At 41.3% G+C, this 17,681-nt stretch overlaps 2 protein-coding genes across 6 annotated transcripts in view; both read right to left on the bottom strand.

Annotated features, from left to right (window-relative positions):
- gnb1l (guanine nucleotide binding protein (G protein), beta polypeptide 1-like) overlaps window positions 1-1,774 on the bottom strand; it is a 36,120-nt gene extending 34,346 nt beyond the window's left edge. Inside the window, exons 1-2 of one of the 5 annotated variants that reach the window (XM_034692932.1) lie at window positions 1,685-1,720; window positions 1,139-1,209 (exon numbers count right to left, since the gene is read on the bottom strand). The gene's annotated coding sequence lies outside the window, so the exon portion shown is untranslated. The other 4 variants (XM_034692930.1, XM_034692931.1, XM_034692934.1 and 1 more) reach the window with 4 other exon arrangements.
- Window positions 1,775-12,729: 10,955 nt separating this feature from the next.
- Window positions 12,730-17,681, bottom strand: part of txnrd2.2 (thioredoxin reductase 2, tandem duplicate 2) — a 28,640-nt gene continuing 23,688 nt past the window's right edge. The window contains exons 15-17 of the mRNA XM_034692040.1: window positions 16,095-16,166; window positions 15,774-15,871; window positions 12,730-15,086 (exon numbers count right to left, since the gene is read on the bottom strand). Of these exons, the coding sequence (XP_034547931.1) occupies window positions 14,963-15,086; window positions 15,774-15,871; window positions 16,095-16,166 (294 nt within the window). The 3' untranslated portion in view covers window positions 12,730-14,962. The remainder of the gene's footprint in view (window positions 15,087-15,773; window positions 15,872-16,094; window positions 16,167-17,681) is intronic.

The raw sequence follows: 17,681 nt of genomic DNA, 5'->3' as shown, positions 1-17,681 counted from the left end.
ACTATGGGATATGGAATATGGAATTAAACAGCAACTAAGTTATTCCAAGCACAGACAACTTAGTTTGAAATGTTCATCTGGAATGAAACAAATGTTACGAAGCTCAATACGCTTTCTCAGGTTGGACAGTGAATGTTTGTACGTTTGGGCAGAGTGGGAAACAGGGAGAACATTTCAAACCATACGTATCATTCTTCATTTCAAAAACCTCTAACACGAGCTGAAGATATGACCATGGGTGCTCAGGTAGAGAATTAAAGCCATCATTACCACCTCTTAATGAACTGCCTGATCTTAGTGAAATTTTCTGTGTTTCCTTCACATTAAACCGGGGAGACACACGACAAACAGGTACGACTAAACCACTGAGACAAACAGAACTACACAAACACATTTTACTGTCTTAGGGATCAGATTTCAGAAATGAGAAGGAAATTCATGAGCCCACTTCAAAGCTAAAGTAGTGAGTAACTAGAGCAATGATAGAAATGTAGTGGAGTAGAAAGTACAAAAATTGTCTTCTGAATGTAATGGAGTAAAAGTAATAAGTACCCAGCAAAAATAATACTCAAGTAAAGTACAGATACTCAAAAAATGTACTTAAGTACAGTACTCAAGTAAATTTACTTTGATACAATCCACTATTGTTTATTACCATTAATCACAACATCTTGGCCAGGGAAACAAACAATCCTTCAATCTAAAAAAAGTGAGCATTGAAAACATTATATAGGCCTTTTTTGTTGAGTGAGCATAAATCCAACAGTACACAAAAGCGTCTTTTGGATCACGAAGATATAACTGCTTTAAATGCCTTTCAGTTGCTTTACAATCACATTCTCAGTAAGAATTAATTTCAGAACTTATCTAGCCAAAGATAATCCTTAGTTTTTAAGAACAAAATACTGATATGTAACAGTTGACTTACAAGCACAAATCGTAAGATATGCTGTATGAAATATTAAGATTAACAAATTTTGAACTTTTGTTCAGCTCATGTTTTTTTTTTCATGAATGACATGTTATTTGCTTCCAAAACATCACACTAGTCTTAAACATGGGGCTTACAAGCTTGTCATCATCAAGTTGATGCAAGGGAACAAATATACAAAGCTGCAATCTGTGCCAAATTTCATACCTATAATCCTCAATAAGGTTGATGTCAGCCAGAACCGATACTCAGCAGATAGATCAGTGCACCCTCAACACCTGTAATGAGATCAGTTGGATTTACATTGCACTATGAATCTAGTCAAATGATCACAGCTGATAATAGTAAATAAATCTGGTGTTAGAGTTTTGAATGATGTTTGGTAAAAGCAGACACACTTCTTTTACTGTTAGCATCAATTTATTAGAGAATAACCTGATGTTGTTACAGAAATATGAAGGTAGAGTATCTAAAGTCACACCTTTAAACTGGTGTCTCTTCTGTTTTGAGGGTTAGCATCAAGCTAGCAAATACCTTCAACAGCTGTTAACAACGCACATACTCTGTTAACATGGCACGAGAGGCTTCACAGCTGGGTAAAGTAAGGTCATAGAGTACAAGAAGCTTTAACAAAACTTGATAAAATACCATTTCAGTGAGACACCGGTGTTTAGACAGTGGCGACAGAGACAGCCAGCATTGCAGGGAGAGAATACAAAACATGCGCCAGAGAGTGCAAGGACCTCTACTCACTGCTGATTAGCTGTCCACGCAGGTGCCTGTCCAAAATTGTCAGCTCTCGCGTTCTCTCTCTCTCTGCTCAGTCGCTCTCTCTCTCTGTTCAGTCTGTCTCTCTTTCTCTCTCTCTGCTCCGTTTTGTCATCTGTCTTCTTCAGTCTTTTACTTCTCCTCTGCCCATGAGAGCAATCCAGTACTTGTATGCGCTATGGTAATTTCTAATATATAGTGTGATGTCATCCAAAATAATGGGTTGTAATCATAGGTTGTAATACTGCCTTTTTTTATAAAAAAAATAAAAAAATAAAAAAACGGACTGGTAAAAGCTAGAGTGATAAAGATCAGCACTCTAAAAATAATTTCAGATTTGCCTTTTAATCTTTTATTATAAAGCACTTTGTACATTTATTCTTTATGTTGCATTGTAAAAAAAAAAACCTCATTTAGCTAGCCTCCTTTGCAGAAGTGCTAAAAACTGCAGTTAATCCAGGATACGCTTGAGGCTGGCTCTGGAAGTACAGGAAACCACATACACATGAATGGGAAAAAGATTATCTTTACAGCAGAAATAAACATGTTTACAGCCTGGTACAAAAGACGAGTGTAGTCTGGATAGCTCATTTCTTGACAAACTGTACTGGGGGTGAATTTTTTTTCTAACGCAACAATTTCGAAGATATTGAGATTACAAGTCTTCCAATGAGAGGCACAGCTGACTTGATTGACAGGCGTGAACACTGTAGCTGTTGGCTAGGAGACTCAAAGCCCGCCTCTTTATGTCACAATCGCTTGACAGCAGCAATATGGCTGCCGCCGCCGATTGGCCTCAAAACAGCGCTTCAGAAACAGATGGGTGACGTCACGGATACTACGTCCATAATTTATTCAGTCTATGCCTAAAATTAAAATACTGCATTTTATCAAAAAAGGGGAAAGGAAATAGTTAGGTTAATGAAGAGCAGTACTATAAAAAAAATCAGATTTGCCTTTTAATTTTTGATTGTAAAGTACTTTGAGAAGTTTATTCCTAAAAGTTGCATTGTAAAAAGATCCTCACTTAGCTAGCCTACTTTTAAAAATCTGATTATGAGGACTGTTGTTGCTTTTTTACTTAAACCACCTGTAGTAAAAGAGAATAGAAGAAAAATAAAGAAGTTGCACTTGAAAAACTATCTTAAAAGCAAAAAAGAAATAATACTGAAGAAATTCACAATACGCCTATAATAAGCTTCCAAATACTTTGACTCCTCAAAAACAGCAGAAAGGACAACTAGAACATGCAAAGCCTCTACAATACTCCACGAACAGGAGAGTCTTTATTTTTTCATCCTTTTCAGTCTAATGGAGAAAGACAGACAGAGAAAACACAGGGTCCTAATCCACAGAGCACACTGGCCCCTTTCATGGGAGTGCTTGGGGAGACCTTTATTTGTCCATTCCTATCATGGAGAAAGCGGGTTTCAAGCTCGGCTAGGTCTGAGCTGTAAGATTAGATGAAACCAGAGTGTTTTAAACCTCTTCTGTGGCCGTGGATTAGAGTCAGACAGTCCCTCAGCTGCAGTCTGAAATGAAACAATGAGGAGTACAGGTGGCTCAGTGGGAGAAGGTGCATAGCATGTCGAGCCCAGTGGGTTAGAAAACTAAATAATCTATAAGACCAAGCAACAAAGAGCCCCAAAAGATTGAGAAATAGTGTTTACATTTTGCATCTTCACGTCTTCATCAGGAACACAGCGTCTGGTGTATTACCGCTCTGCAGCGCATGAACGTTAATGCACATTTGAAACCACTTAAAGAACATTTCTTAGACATATCATACTCAATTTATACCATGTGAGGCATATAATATTTGTGGAAGAAGATTAGCAGCGTATCATATTTACCAATTAGCTAAATGAAATGCATATTCACTCACTGACAAACATGTAAGTGTGAGTTTCAGTGAATTTAAACCAATTAGTGCAAATGGAGGTGGCAGAATGGTAACCCCTCAGCAGGAGGTGGGAGAAGGTGTCTACTGCCCTGCCTGGACAGATACCATGGCTGACATCATCATCAATTATTCCTGGCATCTCAGTTTACCCAGAGGTCTAAAGGGACCCAGGGGACAATGCCAGAGTGCACTTGAGAGCAGGAGCCCTGGTCTCCTCATGGGTCCGAAGAGGAGAGCACATCATCCATCCAACCCAAGAGACTGCGTGGTAAGGAAACCCCTGGAATCCCGCTCTAGCTCCTGTCGCCCTGCCGTGGGGGCAGGCAGGTCACTTTACAGCTCATCACCAAATTAGAAAGGCTGTGGGTCAGCCTGAGCAGCAGCCAGACCACAGAGAGGTAGAAATAGAGGGGAGAGCTATGATGTAGTCTGCTGACATTCACTTAGCAGACTGCTCTCTCATCACGGAGAGGAAAATGACTGCACTGTGCACCTTTGAGGGCAAAACCCCAGGGAGGAACACAAGCTAGCGGGTATAAGACTGACTATGCATTAATGAATACATGGTGTGGCAACAATTAACTTTTCTCGTAACATATTTGAGTGAGAAAGACCACAAAACCCTCAACTCCATCTTATTCTCTTTGGGTTCAATCTGAATTAAACTTTGGAAAGTTGTAGAAAATTAAACACACTTTAACAGTCTTTGACAAACTCTATGCCATGTCGTTATTTTGATTTGTGGTGGTAGCAATGCAAGAGGGTCAGGGTTGTTATTAACTTTTCCACATTACATTTCACAAACTCTCTAGCTTCTTGTCTGACAAATACATACTGTAACTCTTGGCAGCTAAAACCACATATAGAATCTCATTATATGGGAAACACAATGGTCCACCACCTAATTTTCCAACTAATAAATTAGTCCCAAACAGAGTGTTGAACTCTGATAACCTCGTGAACCCCTCTTAATGTGTTAAGTTTGGCTCCAAAAAACGCCACTTGAGGCATAAACATGGGGTTCGACATAAAAGTGAGTAGCATCAGCATGCCGGTGGCCTAGCGGTCTAAGCGTGCACCCAATGTATGGAGGCTATAGTCCTCAACGCAGCGGTCGCAGGCTCGACTTCAGGCCTCTACCATTTGCTGCATGTGTTTCCCCACTCTCTGCTACCCACCTTTCTTGTCTCTCTCCAGCTGTTCTGTCCGATAAAGGTAAAATGCCCAAAAATATAGCTATAACTATAGCATCTATGTGGCTACGTCACTTACCAGTCTATATGGCAGACCTGTCCTTTACCTAAAACCAAGCATCACTGTGTTGAAATCTGGGTGATTAAGTTCATAAAAGTGGAATTTGTATTTTCAGGATTTGTCTGCAGCAGAGTTTATGTTTCCGTTTAGAAAGACACATCTTTTGGCCAGTTAGAGTGGTGATGTGTTGTCTGCTATCTTAGATGTAACTGAAGCAGATTATGTCCTTGTGTGTCCGCTTAAGCATGGCACCAGTTGGACACAAGAATGAATGTGAGAAAAACTTGATAAACCATCCATGTGTCAGAGGATGAGTATGCATCAAGTTATCAGAACAGAGGGAGGAGAGAGTGTGTTTGGGAGTGCGTGTTGAATGTGCAGGTATCTTAAGAAGTGATGGTGAGGCCCACGGATCATGTTTTCATTGGGCATCTTTGCAGGTGTGAATGGAGAGACCTCAGGGAGGCTGAGGAGTGACTGGCCTGCCTCTCACTTAAAAAAAAAATGAATCAGTTTGTTGCAGGAAGGAGAGGCCCGATGCACAGGCACTATCAGCAACACTAAATCATCCTCCCTTTGAACGGTGAAGAAGAGGAGGCACCCAGTGTCTAAGTTAATATTCTTATCAGTCTGTTTTCAAACTCCTCTGTGAGGGTGAAGCTGTTTCTCATGGTCATGTCCACCGAAGCAACAGGCAAATATTTTTTAACTCACTCTGTGTGCTCTGGAGTTAATGTTTTATAATTTGAAGTATGTCACCGTTAACACTCTGTCTTCATCAATATGGAGAAACTAAATGTTGAATATTTAAGTTAAAAGTGGTCATGTTTGATTGTGTTCCCTAACAGAAAATATCTAGAAAGTAAAAATCATTACTGCTCTGTTTTTGGTAGAAAACGAGTACAACAACTGACTGCTTGGGGAATCCATAGGCCTTCAGATTTATATGACAGAGATAGCCTACTTTCATGTGAACAGCTTTAGGAACATTGTTCTCATCCTGGATCTTCTTGATTCTTGTTTTTGAAACGGAGATTAACAAGGGACTACCATGGGACTTTCCTTTATCCTCTCTTCAACTCACTCTACACCTTGATAAAACCTCTTCTGGACTGGTGTTCACCATTTAAATATTTAAATCTCTTAAAGTGCACAAACCAAGCAAAAACCTCCAACCGTGAGAATTGAAGCCAATGCGGAGGTGTTAAAAACTGCAGTTCCTTGTGTGTCCGCTTGAGTGTAGTCTGGATAGTTCATTGCTCGATCGGCACACACCGTACAGGGGTACGTTTTTTCATAAAGCAGCAGTTTCAGAAATATTCAGATTACGAGTTTTCCATTATGAGAGACATAGCTGACTTGATAGGCGGGAACACAGTAGCTGTTGGCTAGGAGGCTCAAAGTCTGCCTCTTTACCTCAACAGAAGTTAGGTTGACCGCCGAAAATTGGCTTCATAACAGCACTTCAGACATAGATGGGCAACGTCACGGATACTCTGTCCATTATTTATACAGTCTATGGTCACAGCCTGAGACCTAATCACAACCTAATCTGAAAGGATGTTAAAATGACTACAGTATCGGTTGTTCAGAATCATTCAGCCCTATCAGAAAGGTAGAGGGGCGCAACGTAATCACTAGGTTGCAAAGTGAAGTAAAGGTTAATGGCCCTCATTTATCAAACATGCATTCAACGGAAAACTGGGATTCCAATCATTTTCACGCAAAGATCAGCATTTCTCAATTTGGATGTAGACCCGATGTCAGGTCTCAGCTTGTGCACGCAAGTTTTCCTGTCAGTTTGGAGCGTGGAAGAGCACTGAACAGTAAACACTGAACAGGCTTGCAGTGTCTATTTTCTGCCTACTCATTCTTGAGCCTGGAGCTGTGTTGAGGTTCATATAACTCATCCAAGAATGCTTTAATGTAAATGCATGTATGAAAACAAGTCTAAGTGCAATGTTATGAGTATAAATCATTCTCATATGTACCCAAGATTGAATAGCTTCTCACTCTGACTGATCCCACTGATGCCATTCAGTTCCCTGTAGTTTTCTTCCTGAAGCAGATTATGTAGGCACTGTAGAGACATCTGTTGCCATACAGATGACTGGACTGGCCTTCAGTACAGCAGAATATTATCCTGTGTCAACAAAGCAGGAAGTAGAACTTCATTGTATAGTAGTGACATTTAAGTTAAAAGAAAAAGAGAAACATCTTCTTGACTTCACTTGATGAGTTTGTATTTGGCTGTTACACGAAAAAACTTTAGGAAACATTTTGTATACCAACCTTTTCCTGTTAGAACATGATACTGATCAATTTCTCCCTCATGGTTTTGCAATCATCCATGGAAAACAAAATTGGTTTGGAGGTTGTATCGTGCAGTATATCAGGTTAGCATATTGCAACCAACTGCTAAATCTTCACATTATTAAAGGGCCAGAAATAGCTTTTTAACTTGTTTTTCCTAACTTCCCTGCTTAGTAGTTTTGCATTGTCCATCGATACCCTTGTATAGATAGAAACACTGATAAAGAAGCCAATAGGTGGACAGAAGAGAACCAGTGGAGAGGCACATCATGTCTCCTCTTTCAGTAGAGGCCTCTGCAAAGTGTAATGACCAGTCTTCATTTTGCTGCCCATACTTCATTTGTCATAGAGGACAGTCACACTGAAGGCTAATTAGTAGCTGGTTATATTTGGTCTCTGTGAATGTGTGCACCATAGTTTGGCTGTGACAGTGACGTTCCTGTTTTAGAACCGTCTGGAAATGTGGAATTTGTTTGAGGTAATTTGACAGAGGTAACTTTAGGCCTGCACTGCTTTATTTTTAGTGAAGGTTCATGTGAACTGAATGCAGCCTTACAGTGTGTCCAACATGCCATTCAAACATACACAATGTGTGGACATTCAAATAAGCTGTACACAAGGGGGATCATATTGCAGACACACCCACACAGTCACATTCCCGCCTGCCCCCACCTCAACCACACACACCACACACAAAACATACCACGCAAGTCATCTCTCATCAGACCTGTGACTAACAAATAAACACAGGCAGGGCATAGCTGTGAGCTCCAGAAGCAAAGCTAGCAGATTCACACTGCATGCAGAATGTGTGTATGTGCATGTGTGTGTGCACCACACAGAGCTTTTATTGGCTAAACAGGAAAGACGGAATCAATCACAGAGGCATCAACAGCGGCCAGGGGGCGATCCCAGCATGCAGTCCATCCTTGTCACATATCAACACTGTCTCTGCGGCTCGGCCTGTGTGTCTACATGCATCTTTATGTGCAGGGCAATTGGCAGGAAATGCAATCTGTGCCAGCGACATGCTCTGCTCTGCTCAGGCAGTTCCTCAAAGTTGCAGCCACATGTTTTTGCTGCAGAGCCATGGAGGTTCTGGAAGGTTGTGTGATTTATGTGATGTGAGTCAGACTGATAACACCAGAGCCCTGGAGCACACACATTCAGAGGAAAACTGTCAAGTGTTTATACTGATGGTGTTCGGTAAACCTTTAGGAAGTGTTATGAAGTAATTTGTTATGTTAGCTGCAGAGGCTTGTTAAATTAATTATCTCCATCAAGTCAGTGCAACGTTATCATAACTCAACTGATACCCTCTGAAACTTATAATGTTGAGTAATCAAACTTTGTGACCAAGAGCTGAAAGTCTAGGAAGTTGCTACGGCCATAGTTAAAAACAGTAGTAGTGTTAAAAACATAAATGAATACATAATTAAACACTGGATCAGTGCAGCTTCATAGGAACAGTAGCCTATCAAAGAAGCTAGACTACTAGCTTATTTAGCAACTAAACCCGAATATTTTGTAACATAGAGAAACATGTCCTTTCAGATCACCCTTTTCCCAATAAAGGTAAAGTCAGTTGAAATTGGGAATATCTTGAGATATCCAGTGGTCTGATTCTAGAAAGAAAAGCTCACTAACTCATTCCTCCAATCGGTGAAGCTCCAAGCAATGGGGGCCTTCGTAGACAAGAAGTTGTGGAGGCGCATCATTTCAAAAGCCACTTATTAATACAAAACACAAGAGTATGGCCGTTACATGGTGCAAGATGGCCTCAGTGGGAGGCCCACTCCTTGTATACATGTACAAAATCCCATTCTCAGTTAACAAAAACAAGATTAAATTTTATATTCAGGTCTACCAGGCATGTTCTGCCAAATGCCTGTAAATACTACAGGCTGCACCTGGAAGGATTTATTTCCTATTTCATTTTACACTTCAGCACTTCCAACAGTCAGACAGCCCAAACAAAGACATCATATGATGTGACCCAGTGGTTTCTGAAGAGACAGTTTTTAAGCCACACCAGCTAGCACCATTTTGGAAATGCTGACTCATCCAAACTTTGACCAAGCTAGACACAGGCACAACACACAAGTGTCTGTAAACTGTACTTTCTCCCCAAAAAAAGCAAATGTATGTGTAACTCTTAGCCTTTATATTATGCATCAAAACAACAACCTCTGTATAGTGTGTTTGAATAAATAAATGAGATATAGCCTACACATCATTTTCTGAACCAGGCTGCCAACATGTTGAATTTTGCTGTAAAGATGAGGATTTTAACATGGGATCTAATGGGGAGTCCTCAGTTTTTGCTGCCAGCCTAAAGTGGACCCTTCAGGAACGACAGTTTTTTGCACTTTCAGATTGGCTTAATTTCTCAACATCGGATTGCTGCTTGGCTAAGATGTGAAAGTAAAAACTGATGCTAGCACAGAATATTAATGTTGTGGACATCTTAGTTTAGCATACTAGTTTGAAACACTAACTAAAGTGTTAGTGTTTGTACATTTTGGGGGAAATTTAAATTTTTAACCTCATCGTGGCCTAAAAGGAAGAGTCTGAGGATGGACTCATTGTTTGGGGACAAATAGTGTCAGTCCTAAAATTAATGGAAGTACAGTTATGATATTTAAGTTTGGAATTGGTTTGCCTTCCAAACCAAACCAAAAAAAATGACATAGCCAACCACACAGCAATGATGCAAGCATGTCCAAAAAAAAGAAAAAAAGAGTAGACAGCCATTCTGAGAACAATTCATGTCTGCATAATGTGGATGGAGACTTTTATAGCACTTAAACAGACCAAATGAAGACGAATGTGACCTCCTTTTTATGCCCTGTATAAAATATGACTGGTCTTTATAAGGCATGGAGAATTAGTTTATAGTCTTGGTTTAAAGTTAACTTTAGGTTGACTTCATGAAACAGATTAAATTAAATTCAGTTTCTTAGTCTCCTCTAAGCCACACATCAAGCAGTGATTTACTCCAGCACTAATATAAGCAACTACAAAGCCACGCAGATCTGAATGACCATGAATTAATTGAACAATAAACCTCATGTCATCTGTGTTTCATGAAAGTGTATCCTGTAAAAGAGACAAAGATTCAGAGGTTTCTCCAAGTGTAACCACCAAGTCAAAGTACCTACAAGTCAAACTGCAGAGTGCCAAAGTTGTCTTGTTTTAATATAAACATCAGTGTGTTGTGTGCTTTTGCAAGCCAAATACTATTTCACTAAACTGCATGTTTTGGCATTTATACACACTCAAACACAGTCCCTTTGTTGTAAGACATCTTCAAGTATCAGCTCAATAAATCTCTGTGCAGCTTCCAGAGGTAATAAGACTGCTTCCTGAGTGACTAAAGACCTGACTCAATGATTTAAGGCTTGAGGTTGCTGGTCGTAATAGCTCTCTTAGTGGCATAAAAGGATCAGGACCACAAACTAAGATATCGTAGCATATTTTATTATTTGCCAGGGATACTTGTACTCTATGTGAGGCTGCGGTTGACCCGACTGGTTAAGATAGGCCAAAACTTACCACAGTGCTATGTCTAACTCCTTTCAAACACCCACATATCCTTAGATAAGGCCACTGTAGAAGCCATGTGTATTGAGTTTAGACCATTCCTGGGGGTATCCTGTTCTTATCAGGGGTCAGATAAGCTCATTTCACAGGCCCTCACCTCTACTGGGCTACCAACAGGACCCCACTCTGTCAAAAGCTGACCTCACCGACTCTCTCATTGTTTGTGGTTGAATGAGAAGTCCAGGGAGGTAGCTGTCCTTGACTGAATCTCTCTAAAGCTACAGTTTTAGCAAAGTCAAAATGTGGTTTTTCGATCTTGGAGAAAAACAAGACAACCTTGACACTCCTTTGAGGGAGTTCTTAGATAGCAGGATGCAAGATTAAAAAGTGTCTCTGGACTGTGACTTGTGACGGAAGTGTGGTCTGTAGAGTGTGTAAATGTGTGCAGAAAACGACAGGAGAAGCTCCAGACTTAATCCCATCACCCATGTTCACATGCTTGTTTTTGTGAACCCACCATTAGTTTTAGCACATGGCTTCAGAGTCCTTTGAGCTAATTGTCTTGAACTTGGAAGGCCAGATGAGGGAGAAACCACCAATTCCAGCCCAGACACTCACCTTGATTTAACAGCGTGTCGGCCCCCTCCTCAGCCACAGCTCCCCACTCGGGGCCTGCAGGCATCTCAGGCTGACAGCTCATGAGCCAGATACTGGCAGTACAACAGAGCAGTCATAATTGGTACCTATTCATTTCTCAGGGATAATCCTCACCTAGCTTGAGCCTTTTCTGTCCATAGCGTCATTTTTTCGCTAATGTTTACACAAGGTATGTATCGGTTTCTCCTCCTCCTGAGGTTTTTGCTCCGACTGTGTGGTTGTATACTCAGCATGTGTGTTTGAACGTGTGTCTGAGGGTTCTGCTCTTCCAGTGAGGCTGCAAGAGCTCAAGTCCTGAAATGACAAAGACCCAGTGAATGTCTGACTCACAGACAACTGTCAGCGATCAATGGGCTGGATTAAGACCGAGCGAAGAACCGAGCGCACTCTGACATGTTGACATGTTCTACTAAGTGCATTTCAAGGTGGATTTAGCTTGTTTGCTCCATTGTGGAGGGACAGAAAGAGACACAATTGCTAAATGGGGCTGACTATTCTGGTGAAGGCGGGTGAACTTTACTCCTGCTGTCTGGGTTAGGGCTGACACTCTCTTCATTCTCAGGGTGAGTGAGGCTGCTGTGGATCCTGAGGAGGTTCAGGGGTTTCAGAGAGCTCTGTCCTTAACCAAACAAACACAGTGGAATTTCTGCCATTGTTGGTGTAGAGGGTTGAGTGACAGGGCTGCATAGCAGAGCTGCCTGTCAGCAGAAACGAGTCCAGGTCAAAGTGTGACCACCTCTTGTGACACTGCTCAATATTGAGACAAATCCATGTAGTGTTTTAAGATAAACCTGCAGAGACTGACTTAAGTGCATAAAACAATCACTGTTATCAGAGGTTTCCTGGATTTGTTTATTTGCACACCTAATTATGCATAATATTTTAAACCTAAAAATATTAATAATTTTGAGGGAGTAGCATAATATCCTATCAAGCTAATGGTATCTTCCAGTTAGCTTAGCTTAAAAATAGAGTTGAAACAGTGAAACAGCTTGCTGGGTTCTGTCCAAAGGTAATACAATCCATCAAGCAACACCTTTAATGATCACTAATTACTCTTTTTTCAAGTTATCTTTAGACACAGCAGTGCTTCTTGTTAGTAGTCTTGCCAAACTAAGCCAGGAATCTAAGTGCCTGCAGAATGTGGTTTTAAACAATGATGTTAAATTTATGCGATCTTTAATATTTGTTGCAGGCATGAAGAGTTCTTGATCTTCACATCTCATCCGTGACACCAAAGAAGATATTGAATTTTAGCACTGCCTTCTAAAATGTGCATGACTGTATGCCATTCACATTAACACATGCACAAGATAGATCCAAGCTTCCATGCAATTAAATTGATCACAGGACACTCAAATGGCAGACATCATTACTTTAATGGTGACACTGTGCATTTCAGTGTGTTATTACTTTACATATAAATTATTTATCACAAAGCTTAAGTTGAAAATGACACTTCTCTATTTACAAATGGTAAAGTTGTCGGCCAGGTGACATCAGGCCTGCACTCCCCAGGTTTGGGTTTTAGTGCAGGTCATCATTAGCTGGCCGACCTGAAAGTTGAACCCTGACCCCCCGGGGGCATGGCTGAGGCTGATGCTGCAAGACTTGGGCCTGGAGAGTCTGATACACAACAATGAACAGATATCCTTCAGCTCAGACAGGTCATAGAAAATTAAATATGGACTATTCAATTTTGTGCGTGAGCAGCCAAAGTGTGTAAAAAACAACATGGCAGAGGAGAAAACGGAGAGGGGAAGTGGAGGGTAAAAAGCAAACAGACATTACAGTTACACTGATGGCCTCAATAACTTCCCTCTCGGTGCCTTGGGCCCACCCTGAGGTCTCTGAAGTGACTCGTTAAGCACAGGAACATAGACTCAATTACTCTGGGCAAACACACCGCTACCGCTCAGTGTTGTGTTGGTTGGCTGGCGGGTTGGATCTGTTCGTCTCTTGGCCATCCTACCCCCCCCCCTCTCTACCCTCCGCCCGAGCTCCCCCAGGCCCCTGCCGTGCAGCACCGCAGCATGTGAGCCCTCTGTGCTCCGAGTGATAGAGTCAAGCTGTTCCTGCTGAGCGGGGGTCAGGGTCCTTCAGTCAGCACCTCGGCCCTGAACAGAGCACACAGGAATCCCCCTTCCCTCCCTAACCAGGCCTGAAAATCAGCTCCCTCTCTCTTCTCTGGCTAAGGTCCAAATAAACCTGGTACCCCTCTCTCTCTCTTTTTCCTCTCTCCATCTCCTGGCACACTGTCACTCCCCTCATCGAAATCATTAATCAGCCTGAGCAGATTAGACTTCAAATAAAAATAAACTACGCCTAGCAGCCTCCTCTTGGTTCTCTAGATTTCTGTAATAAACGTGCTGTATTAACAGTTCGCCTCCTCCTAATAAACCCAAGATGTCCGGGGCAGGCAGCAGGTTCAGCACTTTGGCAAACTGTTGGGGTCTATTACTGCTTTATTGATATAAACAAGTCGCCTTATCTTCCAGGGTGATGACTTTTAGACCAAACCTGCCATCCATGTAAATACACAACAGATAACCCTTATCAGTTTGGCACCTTTAAAGCCAATCTGCTTTCAAACTTCATCCAAAAGCACATATCTTTTATAGGGATTAAAGGGATTAAATGTGCAACCTGAATGTATTCAGGCTTAAGTTTTATCCAGTGACTACCTTATCCTATCTTCTATCCTTGGCTCAGTGAAAGAGGGGAGAACAGGAGGGCAATAGTGCCACCTTTAGGTGAGGATGAGCAGTGCAGAGTTTTTCATAGTGCTGTAATCAATGAGCCAAGTTGCCCGAGCCTGTGCTGTGGTACTGACACAGCTTTTGACAGCTCATGTTCACAGTATCGGTGTATTCTTTTATGCATCAGGCTACAGACAGGCATGGGAGTAGAAGGACAGAGTCTGCTGCCTCAACAAGTCAAGGCTCCCTGGACAGGTCTTAGCTGTCTGACTGACAGGCAGCCCACCGACTGTTTGTGTGTGTCCATGGGAAATGGGGCGGTGTCACTGCAGCGACGGCCCTGGGGCTATCCATCAGTGTCATTGGGGGTGGAGTGCGTGGTATGTGTCACCTCCAAGACTAATGGACAGGAAGTACAGCCAGAGAAACAACAATATTTGTAGAATATATATTCAGAAAAACATTCAGGCTTGGGCCGTGGTTCTCGTATGATTTCAACAAAACTCTGAGCACAGACCTTAATCCTGATTGATGAGCCTGTTTATTTAAAAGACGCTCGCTCTGCGGCCAGAGCTCTCACCGACCTGATCTATCGTCCGTGCTCCCATAGCATATATTCACAGCAGGCTTGTATATGCTATAATCATAGCCGAGGTTATCAAATGACAACCTGGGCAGCCAGTGATGACCTGCATGACTGCCCTGTAAAGAAACCCTGTTACACAAAAGGTGCAGCAAAACCTCAGAGAGCAATGTGAAACTGGGGGCCATTCGGGGGCCAAAGAGATGAAGAGGGGACGAGGAGAAAGAGCAGGACTAACCCAGGCTAACCTCTCTACTGCCACAGAGGGACCCTGTGTGCTCACTTATGTTCACAGACCGAGGTGCTTAACCTCAGCAGCCCGTTACCATGGCGTCTAACCCGGAGCGCTTTGTGATGTTGACCTTGGTGAGCTCCTCGGCACAGGTTGGATGGATGCCTACGGTTTGCAACAGGTGGGAATATGTTGCTCCACACCTGAGACACAAACAGACACAAAGAGACGACAGTCAAGATGCATTCACTGACAATCTGTCATGATGACAACTGGTGATTATTATCCCTCTAATAACTCATGTGTTTTCTTCCTTTCTCACAGTTCTGTCCTCCACATTGTGTCTGTTTTATTTAATAATTTCAATGAGGCAATCCATCATTTCAATAACATCTTGTCAGGGCAAAATGTATTGGTTCTTATTAACAGATTACATGCAAAAAAAAAGGGACTGTGGGTGGACACGGGCCTGAAGGCAAGACATTTTCTGGAGGTGATAAATTATTCCTGTAAACCAGAGATTTGACCATTACAGCAATACATATGAGAAAGGTGATTATTAAGGAATAACATTTTAAAATACCTCTCAAGTTTAAACGGTTTGAGAACATAAATGATAAAAACAACTTAGTATTAAATGTTAGAATAAAATGAGACAACTGTAAAGTCCCAAATCTCCTCAAACAGAGGTGTGACTTTATCTGTATTGATGTTTGAGATATTATTTTATGTTTAGTTTGCTGTAAGACAACTAAATACATGTGTGTAGACTAAAACAAAATACGGAAAATTCAAATACTAACAACAACGATTCACTGTTTAAATAGCTGTACTATCAAACATAATTATTCTCATCTTAAATCAAATCTTTCTGTATTTGTTGAACTTACTGGAAGCCCAGAGCGAAGCCCTGCATGACCTCTCCAGCGTTTGGACCTGTGAAATGTAGACCGATGATCTTCTGGTCTCCGCCCCGCTCACACACCACCTAAAGAGGAAAAAATGAACAGTAAGATGTGACCTGGATTATTCAATGACTTTAGAATATTTTATCACTGAGTGAATCTCTAAACATGTCCTTAAAGCAGCAGACTGATCCTGACCACCCTGCTGCTGTTACCAGTTTCCTCCATACTCGCATACACAAACAGCACATCTCACACCAGCATGTTAATCAAAGGACTGAATTATTTAAGATGCTTTAACCAAACCTTTAAGTAACACTGGCTGGCATCACGCTCGGCCACAGTGAATTCCAGAGGCTTGTAGAAAGCATGGTAGACCTATACAGACGTAAAACACAGAGGACAGATTATGTAAACAGGTGAAATGTTGAAAAATGTATAACGTGGTCGCCTGAAGCCTGAACAGTGGATTTTATAGACAGCTCATGGATGTCCACACTTAACAATATACTTCTGATTTTGGTTGATTTGGAGAAACATTTCCAATTATATTCTATTATGTCATGTATTTGTAGTACCTTCGTATTTTTGGCTGCTGTTTGTCAGTCAGAAACTTTGTAAACTGTGGTGCTGCATATCTTGCGAAGAACACTCTTGAAAAGGTGACTTTTAATCTAAACGTGATTTTTTTCTCTTGGTAAAAAAAAAAAAAAAAAGGTAAATGAATGTACAAGAAAAATTTCTGAGGGATGTTCCTGCTGTAACAATAATTCATTATTCTGCACAATTTGATGCATTTAAAACAGCTGACAGTTTCCTATCACAATCAAAATATCATGCGGACTGATAAACAGAATAAAGATCATATAATGCTCATTAACAAACATATTAAAACGCCACTGATGTCAAATATGGATCCTCTCTTTACAGCTGTGTAATATAAAAACATGCTTTAAATGTAGAATCAGCTTGAGGACCTCCCTTCACTCTATAATCTTTATTTTATTTAATCTTAGCCACTCTCTGATGACTCTATCTCCCTAGCCCTGCTGTTGCAACAACAAACTGCCTTAGGAGCTTTTATTCAAGCAGCACTGTGTAAAATGTGAATAAAAAGAAACATGCAGTGTTTTCATGATCCTGATTGATTTCAAACTCCTCACTGAAAGCGTGTGTGTGCTCTGTTTTATTCAGCGGGCCGACGTGCCGACACAAGTTGTGAGGGCCATGCAGCTGTCGGAGGCCGGTGCTCGGGCTCGTCCTCAGATCTCAGTGTGCCTGTCATCACCCCATACACACCTCAATCAGGCCTCCTGCTCGCCTGTCAGTCACAGGCAGGAGCCCCACCTCGCCCGCTAAACCATTTATCCAAGGCCCCGTGCAGGTGTTGGTGAGCATCTGGCACACCGCTGTTCTATACGACCACGTAGAATATAGAAGTGTTTGCTGCTGAGCTGTGTGTGTGTGTGTGTGTGTGTGTGTGTTTGTGTTTGTTAAGAGATTATGGGACCATTCATTTTTTATGATGGTTGATGGCTGTAATAAGCCACCATCACTGCACTGTGTAACTGTCTGTGTGCATGAGTGACATGTTTCTTTTATAGTAAAGAAACAAAATTCAAAACACAACACAGTTACAAGCACACCTGTGGGACAATGCAACACTAATTTTGAGCTGTTGAATTATGACAAATTAAATTACAGTTTCTAAATACAAAGGTATTTTTGAACATGGTTTATTTAACTTAACTTATTTCCATGTAGATGAGTTAAATTCAAACTTCTATTTGACTGAAATGCTTCACAAACCTAGACAAACTATATGACATTCAACAAGAATATATATGACAGGGAATATGTCACTGTATCATATTTTTAAGATGGTGTTTTTTA

The sequence above is a fragment of the Notolabrus celidotus genome, chromosome 9, assembly GCF_009762535.1.
Source record: "Notolabrus celidotus isolate fNotCel1 chromosome 9, fNotCel1.pri, whole genome shotgun sequence".
In the NCBI taxonomy this organism is placed as follows: domain Eukaryota; kingdom Metazoa; phylum Chordata; class Actinopteri; order Labriformes; family Labridae; genus Notolabrus; species Notolabrus celidotus.
The sequence above is the reverse complement of the archived record's forward strand: the minus strand, read 5'-3'. Positions and strand labels throughout refer to the sequence as shown.